Source organism: Mus caroli, chromosome 10, assembly GCF_900094665.2.
Source record: "Mus caroli chromosome 10, CAROLI_EIJ_v1.1, whole genome shotgun sequence".
NCBI lineage: Eukaryota > Metazoa > Chordata > Mammalia > Rodentia > Muridae > Mus > Mus caroli.
The window spans coordinates 100712109-100721783 of record NC_034579.1 but is presented as its reverse complement, the minus strand read 5'-3'; the positions used below and the strand labels follow the sequence as shown (position 1 = coordinate 100721783).

The window sequence follows — 9675 nt, the reverse complement described above, 5'->3', positions numbered from 1 at the left end:
CTGTAGGCTCTTGAATTTCAAATTCCTTTGGACCTTTTAAGAAAACATTTATATTTCAACCTCTAATTTTCAGTATCAGACCTGGAAAACCCTGAAAACCATAAAGCCTTCGCTGTTTCCAAGAGGCTTTTCTCTGCCCTGGAGCCTGCCATGAGCCGTGGAGAGGGGCTTTGAGTGGATCTTATTCCCGGCTGTGGCTTTGTTACTATCACAGATCTTGGAGGTGGAGAATATCAGGTATAGTTTTCATTCTTGCACTTGGCTGGCCTGCGTGTATTTATATTTGGTCCTGGCAGGAAATTCCTGCACGAAACTCCTAAACTATGAAGACTTTTTCCTTGAGAGGTTTTTAAAAGCAGAAATAGACAAAAGCATATCAATGTCAAATTCATGAGTATAAATTTCAGCACCCAGGGGTTCTCTCTCTCTCTCTCTCTCTGTCTCTCTCTCTCTCTCTTTGTGTGTGTGTGTGTGTGTGTGTGTGAGTGTGTGTGTGTGCACTGAACCTACAGCCATCCATCCAAGAGTTCATGAATAGTTTAACAAAGAAAGGGCAGAGCTATTGAGTAATCCAGGCTCATTAATTGTGTACTTGCCAGGAGGATCTGACTTTAAATCATTAATGCAGGCAACATTTCTCTCTAGAGCCATCAATGTGATTGTACTGCTAGAAAAAATGTAATAACGATGGATTTTCTTTTCTTTTTTCTTTTCTCTCTCGTTGGAACTTCAGAGTCACAGGTAATGTATATGTTCTCTTACACATAAGGGACTACAGTCGCAGGCGGTAGATGTTTTGAAGATATTAGTGTTCCCATGTTGACAAAGAGCTGGCCTAGGTAGAAATATTGATTTAGAGTCTGATAACTCAGGATTTTTTGTAAGCTCTCATCTTATTTTAGGTTAGTGAACAGTTATCTTATATAACCAATTCATATTTTATAGTGATATGCTAATTTGTTTTTGCTATTTTGTACAGAGCAGTTTATGTAGAAAAGTGCTCACTTTGGAAATGGTGCTAGATTTCTTATTTTAAGTCGCTTTTCAGAAATAATGTGGTGTGTAACTTTGGCATTCCAGGTTGATGTTTCTGGTTCTTTTGATGACACTGGGTATGATATCACGCTGTCTTCAATTTCTGCCACAACCTACAGCTCACCCGTGAGTAGAACACTGGCAACAAATGTGTCAAGTGAGTCCCTGCTTTAACTGACTTTTCATTAAAATGTATTTGGTAACGCTGGTGGATAGAAATATTTACATTGGTGAGGTTTGCTTTGCATGTGTGAAATCAGTACAGAGTAATTAACAGGAAATGGAAAGTTAAGAAAATGTTTACAATTTGTCTTCTGCTGGCAATCTTATTTGTTTACTTTCAAAGAAAAAAAGGTAATTATTTTTTGTTTGTGAAGTGGATTAGAGAGTCTGTTAATGGTGTGACATTTGGATTATTGGAGTCAAGAAAACAAACTCACTATACTCCTTAAGGAAAAAATAAATCTATTCCGTTTGTAAGGCTGTTTCTTGTTTTCTTACTTCTTGCAGGTAAGCCCTGCATCAACAAAGCCTTTCAAAAATAAAAATAAAAAAATGACTTGGCATCAAAAGTATGTTTGGCATGTAGTGTTTTACAGCATTCCATTTTTTACAATCTTAGAAAAGAATGTTTGTGCTGTTCCTGAAAAGAATTTATTACTTAGTTGTTGTTTTTGTTTTTTCAAACATGTAGGGAGAATAAATTCATTCTGATTTCTGGGAACTTCAATAGTTCACATATATAAATACTTTTTAAAAAATTTTACTTTTTTGGTAGAAATAAAATAATTATTTGATCATTTAATAACATGAGTTTTTAAAAATAGAACCGGGGCCTCCAGTCTTCCTAGCCGGAGAGAGAGTTGGCTCTGCTGGGATTCTCCTTTCATGGAATACTCCTCCTAACCCAAATGGAAGAATCATATCTTATGTTGTTAAATACAAGGAAGTGTGTCCATGGATGCAGACAGCATATACCCGAGTGAGAGCGAAGCCCGACAGTCTGGAGGTTCTTCTCACTAACCTTAACCCTGGAACAACATATGAGATTAAGGTAAATATTTTGTGAGTGGATACTGAGTATTGAAATAGTAAATCCATGAGGAAAGTGGGAGTTTCGCCCACCTTGTAAGTCTGCTAGTTGAAGGAACTGAGCTACTGAGGAGTGACAAGCTATCATGTGTTCAACATTCACCAGCAAAGCCTGGTGAAGTACTGTAATCTTTTTCTTCTCTATAAATAGATAAATATTTACATTTTATTTATTAAAAAAACCCTTTAGTTTAATATCTTCCATGGAAAGCAAATTGAGCTTAAAGTAACTATTTTAGGTTTCAAAATGAAAACATTACATGCCATTTCTTTATTATTTTAAATGATTTGCTGTGCATGGTAGAAGAACCCAGAGCCTCCTGCACGTTAGGCAAATGCTCAAACACGAATCAACATCCCAGACTAAAATACTGGTCTTTTTATTCAGACTTAAACTAAGCCTTGGTATTTTATTTTTCGAACTCTGTTGCAGTTGGATGTACATCACTTAACTTTTGAATAATGGATTACAAACTTTGAAGCAACAGTTTTACTAAAAATAAATGCGATTCTGTTTCAGTCAATAAAGATTCACTGAACCCTCACTCTTTTGTGTTTCTAAAAGTGTATGATACGTTACCACATTATTTATGTGATTTAATGTTTTATTTGAATACCAAATAAAAGTGAACTCACACAAAGCAATACTGTGTTGGATCAAATAGAAAAGTTTGCAAATAGGGAACAGCTATGACATTTACAGATGAAAAGGTAGAGAACAGAGCTGTCTCCTGGCTCTTTGCTGTTTACCAACTTAAAAAAAAACCCACATCTTTTCTCTTTAGGAAATGTTTGTTTGTTTGTTTGTTTATTATGCTGGGGACATGCATGTCATGGTACAAGTGTCCATGTGTTGAGGTCAAAGGACAATTTATGGCAGTTGAAGTTTCCTTCCACCTCAAGGGTTCTAGAACTCTGACTTGAGTTGTCAGGCTTGGGGCAAACACTTACCTTCTGAACCATCTCGCCAGCCCTAACACATGCATCTTTTCTTTGAGTCTTGAAAATGAGTGATCATAGAGAAAAAAAAAAACCTTGTAAAAGCTGATTTGTGGCCTTACGAACTGTGGCTGCCTTTCCTAAATGATCAGACACCATAGGAGAGATTTTGCAAGAAGGGTTTTGACATCTAAAAACTCCAAAACTTATTTTCTACAATCATATGCATATTTAACTTAACTGGTATCATAAAATATATACCTAGGCATAAAAAATAAGTACTAAGGTTAATGTGATGTAAGAAATGATGGTTGAGAGACTGTCAGTTTGCCCAGACTAGTTCTTCTTAGATCTCTTTTTATTTTATGAGTTTGCATTTTATTTCTCTGAATTCTCTTATTTCAGGCTTATTAAGAAACCTCTAGCCTATGTTTCATCTCACACTTCATAAATCATGTTGTGACATTTGCTCTCCTCAAATAAATGCTCACCATTGATGAATTCCAAGGGGGAATTTGGCATGGTACATTTGATATCTTCAGTATAACTAACACCTATGGGGAGAGGCTGTTAAGTGGTCTATGTATATTATTTCAGTTAGCTTTGGAAAACACCCTGTGACACAGGTAAATTATTATTCTCAGTCAAATATGGGAAAAACATGTGTCTTAGAAGAATTAAGCAAGTTGCCTAAAGTTTTCCATCTGTGGAAGAACTACAAGATTGTAGAGTTCCACTCATGCATTTTGTAAAAACTTAGGAGGTTCAAAGCCATTCACAGTGTCTTCCCTGCCTGTTGAACTGTATCACTAAATCATGCAAATAAAAATTTGTTTGTGTGCCCCTTAAATTTTGACTTTCCTCCTCTATGTTGTTAATCAAGCATATTCATTTTTCACTTACACTTTTTCTGCGTACTCATTTGCCCAGTTATATAGAGTGTGACCATAAAGTCTGATGTCATCTGTATGGCCTGTCTTATGAATAGTACATACACTTGGTATAGACTGTTTTGGAGCATGTACTTCAACTGAACTCATGTTGTATTATTATTTCTTACATGAACGTGGCTGTGCCTACTGACTTCTCTCTCATCCAGTTCCTTTCTTCATCATCTAAAGAATATTGGCCATACTACATTCTAGTTTGATTACATGAAAGGACCTCCCTCCCCATGTTGCTGTCCAGTTGGGGAATATTGTAAGAATTACAGGAAAATCATTTTAGAACTTTCCTTATGGTAAAGTGAACATTGTATTTTTGAAGATTCTGTGTATTTAGAAAGCAAAAAAATTGAACATAAAACCCCTGGTCTGTTTCAGGTTGCTGCTGAAAACAGCGTTGGCATTGGAGTGTTTAGTGACCCATTTCTTTTTCAAACTGCAGAAAGTGGTAATTTTCCTAAATAATTAATTCTAAATTAATTTAATTATGAGTGCTTATCATTTGAAAAATTGGAATGTAATGAAAATATGATATAAAATGTATAAAATTATTGAGAATGGCCTTTGAATTGCTTTTAGTTATTTGAGACAGTAAAAGTACTCTGAAAAAATTTTTCTGTCTAAGCATCATCTTAGGGGCAGAACATTAGAAAGCACACACACACACACACACACACACACGTACATGCACATATACTCATATGCACAGGCACACACACACAGACACGCATGCATATGTACACATGCACATACACACACATGTGCGCACACACACAAATAGGATGAAAAAGCATCTATTATTATTTCAGGCAAACTACTCTATTTTTAATTTAACTTATTTATTTTAAGGAAAGCTCTTTCTCTGCAGCCTAGGCTAGCCTTAAAGTCACTATGCCATCCAGGTTGACCTTAGACTTAAGACCTTCCTCATAGGTGTCCTGACTGCTGGGCTAACAAGTGGGTGCCATCATGGTCAACTTATAAGACTCCTCTGTGGATATTTGGGTACACTGATGACTCATTCATATTTCTTTCCATGCATATATGTTCCTGTGATCATCTAGAGATGTAGATCAGCCTTTTCCATGTAAGCTTACACTCTTTCACCATAAGCATTTTGTGATGAAAATGCCAACTTCGGTGATCAGCCTATCAGTTTGTAAGACTCAGCCATCATCAAACCAGTTGATGCATTTCCCTTCCTCCTGTTCCTGAGTGGAACTTTGATGTCATCTTCAGCTCCTTTAGTTCTTTCCTACAAGTCATGTCTAAGTTTACCAACATCTCCTGCCAGTATTGTTGTGAAATGTATCCAGGGTCCTAACCCACTCTGCAAGTCTTGCTGCTCGATGCATTTTCTTTTCCTCTTTAGATGACCGAAATACCTTGTAACCCAATTAGGATCAAATGAATATAAAGAGAAATAGTTAATTAGACAATAGTTTCTCCAATTAATAAATATTTACCATGGACCTTATATTCTAATTGGATAAGATAAAGAAATTTGTGAATTAATATGCCAGGTATATTATAAGACTATATAATAATGTCTATGATTTTTTCCCATTATGAATGTTATGTTATATGTGTCCAAGTAAAATTCTCCCAATTTCTCAGTGTAATTGTCATGGGGTCCTGGTATATCAAGAGGATACAATAGTCAGTATAGCAAAAAAAGAAAAAAAAAACTGTAGTACATCCAGCAATTAAACTACTGGTTTAAGATATGTTAAATTCTACACATTGAATGTGTAATTATCAAATGAGAAGAAATTTGTTTTCTGCTGGGAAAAAAAAGTAGTCTTAAGAGAAATACATGCATATTAATCAGCGAAACTGAGCTGAATGAATAATATTCTGTCTACCAACATTAAAAGCCCAGTGCTTAACTCCCTAGGGAACTTTCTTTTTTTTTCATGTAAATATGTAATTTATTTCAGATTTAAACATTAAAGTGACAACTTATATCTCAATGTCTAAAGGAATGAAGCAAACATAAAACAAAACAAAACAAAACAAAACAAAACAAAACAAAACAAACACTCAAAACACTACCACCACCAAAGCCAACCAAGGAACCAACCACTAAAACAAAAACAAAAACAAAAACTGTGTGTATACGGGTGAAGCAAATCTTTATATGTAAGACTTTTGGTACTTTATAGTAAACGTATAGTTGGATCAAAGTGTATGAATTCTCTGTATAGATAATCTACAAATAATGACATGCTGATATATACAATTAAGAAGATTTAAATAAAGGAAGTCATAAAGATTTAACATTTTGTTATTTGATTAACGCTATGGCTTTCTGTTTTGGAAACCAGGCTCCAGAATGTAACAAAAAGGGGGTTACCCTATAAATTACCTTATAAATTCTTTCAATTTAAGCATTTCTTTACAACTCTATCTATCTTTCTATTTATCTATCTATCTATCTATCTATCTATCTATCTATCTGTCTATCTACCTATTGGTTTTTGGAGACAAGAATTCTCTGTGTAGCACTAGTTTTCATGGAATTCACTCTATAATCAAGTTGACCTGGAATCAGAGATTTGTCTGCCTCTGCCTCCTGAGTGCTGGGATTAAAGGAGAGACCCCTGCCTCTGCTCTTTACAGTCCCTTTAAGGTCCAGCTGGAAATGTGTCTGTGTGTAATCTGTCATTGGTATGTGAATATTAAGGAATACTCATATCATAAAAATGAGAAAAATTTAAAAATAATATTCATGAAAAGAAATAATTTTACAGTTGCACAGTATAACATATCTAACAATCTTAGCCCCTTTGTTTTCTTATATTTAATATACCCTAAATAAATTACATATTAAATGTTGTACAAATTCTTCAACTCCATTTCATCAATTCTCCTTAATAACATTTTTCACTTATTATTTTATCTATTACTAACCATTCTCAGTAACTGTGGTAACTTACTTTTGCCATTAAAATGCACTTGGCTTATAATTTCTCCATTCTCATTGTCTAACTTGTATTGAATCTTTCTTCTCAGTACCTAAATTCTTGAATATTTCTTTCAGAAAACAGATTTTGGTATGTTTAGACACAATGAAAATTCTAACCTTTTAACATCTTAATTCTAGTCACCATTATTATTGCATGTAGTCTTACCACAAGCATTTTTGTTTTATTCTATTCTGAAAGATATTTATTATTTATTTGCATACCTATTTTATGTGCACAACTTCTTTTCATTTTGATGTAATATGGTTGTCATGGAAACTAAATATAGAGATTATCTTATAGATAATAATTGATAGTATGAAATTTGGGGAAAAGGTATATAAAACTCAAAATACAAAAATCATGAACTATTAATTGGTTATCTATCTACTTGATGTTAGCCTCTAGATATTTATGAAATTTTTTTATATGAATTTTGCATATTTTGGCTACTATTTTGAATTTATTAGTTTTCCAACTTCTACAGTGCCTACATAATTCCAAAGTATTTAAGGAGGTAAAATTTCAGCTCATAGCTAGGCGTGGTGGCGCACGCCTTTAATCCCAGCACTTGGGAGGCAGAGGCAGGGGGATTTCTGAGTTTGAGGCCAGCCTGGTCTACAAAGTGAGTTTCATAAAATTGATTCATCTAATAGTTTCATGTTTTTTTTTTTAATGCTCATTAAATGAATAGATGTGATGGGCCAATAGTCCTGAAATATGTACACATGGTTCAACACATTTTGTAAAACATTTTAAGGTGAAACAAATAAACACATGCACACAAACACATATATATACATAGTTGGCTAGAAACTTGATTTTATTCAAGTTCATTTCACAACAGGTGGAAATTTAAAATCCCTGAAGAACATAAGCAGCATTTAAAATTTTAATAACAGTTTCCCCTTTCCTCCAACTCTTTCCTACATCCAGCTCCAGGGAAAGTGGTTAACCTCACAGTGGAGGCCCTCAACTATTCTGCAGTAAACTTGATTTGGTATTTACCTCGGCAACCAAATGGTAAAATCACCAGCTTCAAGATCAGTGTCAAACATGCCAGAAGTGGTATAGTAGTGAAGGATGTCTCCATCAGAGTAGAGGACATTTTGTCTGGGAAATTACCTGAATGTAATGTGAGTGTGTGTCACATGTGTGACATATGTCATATGTCAAAATTTTTATTATGTTTACATCTTCAAGTTTTCATATCTTGAAAAGTTATACTCTTGGGCTATAGCGTCATGCTATGTGCAGATGACTGTATTTCAGGGGTGCTAATTACAGAGGGGAAGAGAATATCTCTAGGGCATATTGCAAAAGACTTCATTAATGGGGCAGCACAGGTTTAGCAGTGGAGGAAGGAGAAGTGGGAATAGACTGGTAGGTTGGGTGTTCCAGTTGGGAGGACATTTTCTAAGTCGCCAAGGTGTGAATGTGTCATCCCTACTGGCATGGAGGCTATAAGCCCATGTGCCATAGAGGAAAGTATCTGTGGGGGAATATATAGTCAACATTAGATTAAACTGGAGGACTGCTTAATGGCATATCTTTGTGAAAATATTGCCATTTTTGTCATTGAAGAGAAACCTTCAGAGATATATGGTATCTTCACACCCTACTTTCCCAAGTTACCCTTGGGATATTTTTTAATCATGTTATTACTGATGGAGAAACAGCCAAACGACGTTATTTTATTTTAAATAGTTTAGTGGAGTCTAAAAATCTTCTGCTTCCAGTTAAGATCCATTTGAATACACATACATGCACATGCATATACACCCTAATATCTGGGAAGGTAACTTTTTTGTTTTGTTTTGTTTTACTTAAGTACTTAGGATCTAAAAGTGATAGAAAGAGTTAAGAACACAGATTGAAATTATCTTAGGGTTTTTGCTCTATTGGGTTAACATAAATTTAAAAAAATTCCTATTGATGATTTAGCTGCTGTTTTATCTCCACTCTATCTTACTTTAAACTCTATGTAGGCTTTCAAGATTGAAGTATAATGAATATAATGGGTTTATTCTGTCCTAATATAATAGACATTAGCCTCTGCTCTGATGTTATAGACATTAAAAAATCTACCAATTTCTTATGAAAATTAGTTAAAAATTACCACACATTAAGAAATAATATTTGTATTATAAAAAATAAATGGGTAGTGTTCTTATGTTTACCTCCAGGTAGTGTTTGAGTTCTCCCATTGTGTTTTCTTTCCCTCACTAGGAGAACAGTGAATCTTTTCTGTGGAGTACCACCAGCCCCTCTCCAACCATCAGTAGAGCCACACCTCCACTTCGTACTACACATTTATCCAACACATTGGCACGGAATAAGATCAGCTCTGTGTGGAAAGAGCCCATCAGTTTTGTGGTGACTCACTTGAGACCATACACAACGTATCTCTTTGAAGTTTCAGCTGTTACGACGGAAGCAGGATATATTGACAGTACCATTGTTAGGACACCAGAATCAGGTATGGCTTGATTTATTTTATTTTATTTTTTTATTTTTTAGAAAAAGGGAAAATGACATGAAGTGTGATACAGAGGAATATCAACTCAGTGTTATTCTTAATAAAGCTTATTTCAAATTTGTTCAGTCAAACTTAGCCAGGGTTCCAACGCCCTACTTAAAATGCAACCAGGAAGTTACCTATTCAGCACTAATTAGCATTATAAAGTCAGAGCCTACAG

At 34.7% G+C, this 9675-nt stretch overlaps 1 protein-coding gene across 1 annotated transcript in view; it reads left to right on the top strand.

Annotated features, from left to right (window-relative positions):
• Positions 1–532: 532 nt before the first annotated feature.
• The window catches only part of Ptprq (protein tyrosine phosphatase receptor type Q), a 198954-nt gene continuing 189811 nt past the window's right edge, over positions 533–9675 (top strand). The window contains exons 1-6 of the mRNA XM_021174928.1: positions 533–741; positions 1081–1192; positions 1863–2089; positions 4389–4458; positions 7913–8112; positions 9206–9455. Coding sequence (XP_021030587.1) covers positions 688–741; positions 1081–1192; positions 1863–2089; positions 4389–4458; positions 7913–8112; positions 9206–9455 — 913 coding nt within the window. The 5' untranslated portion in view covers positions 533–687. The remainder of the gene's footprint in view (positions 742–1080; positions 1193–1862; positions 2090–4388; positions 4459–7912; positions 8113–9205; positions 9456–9675) is intronic.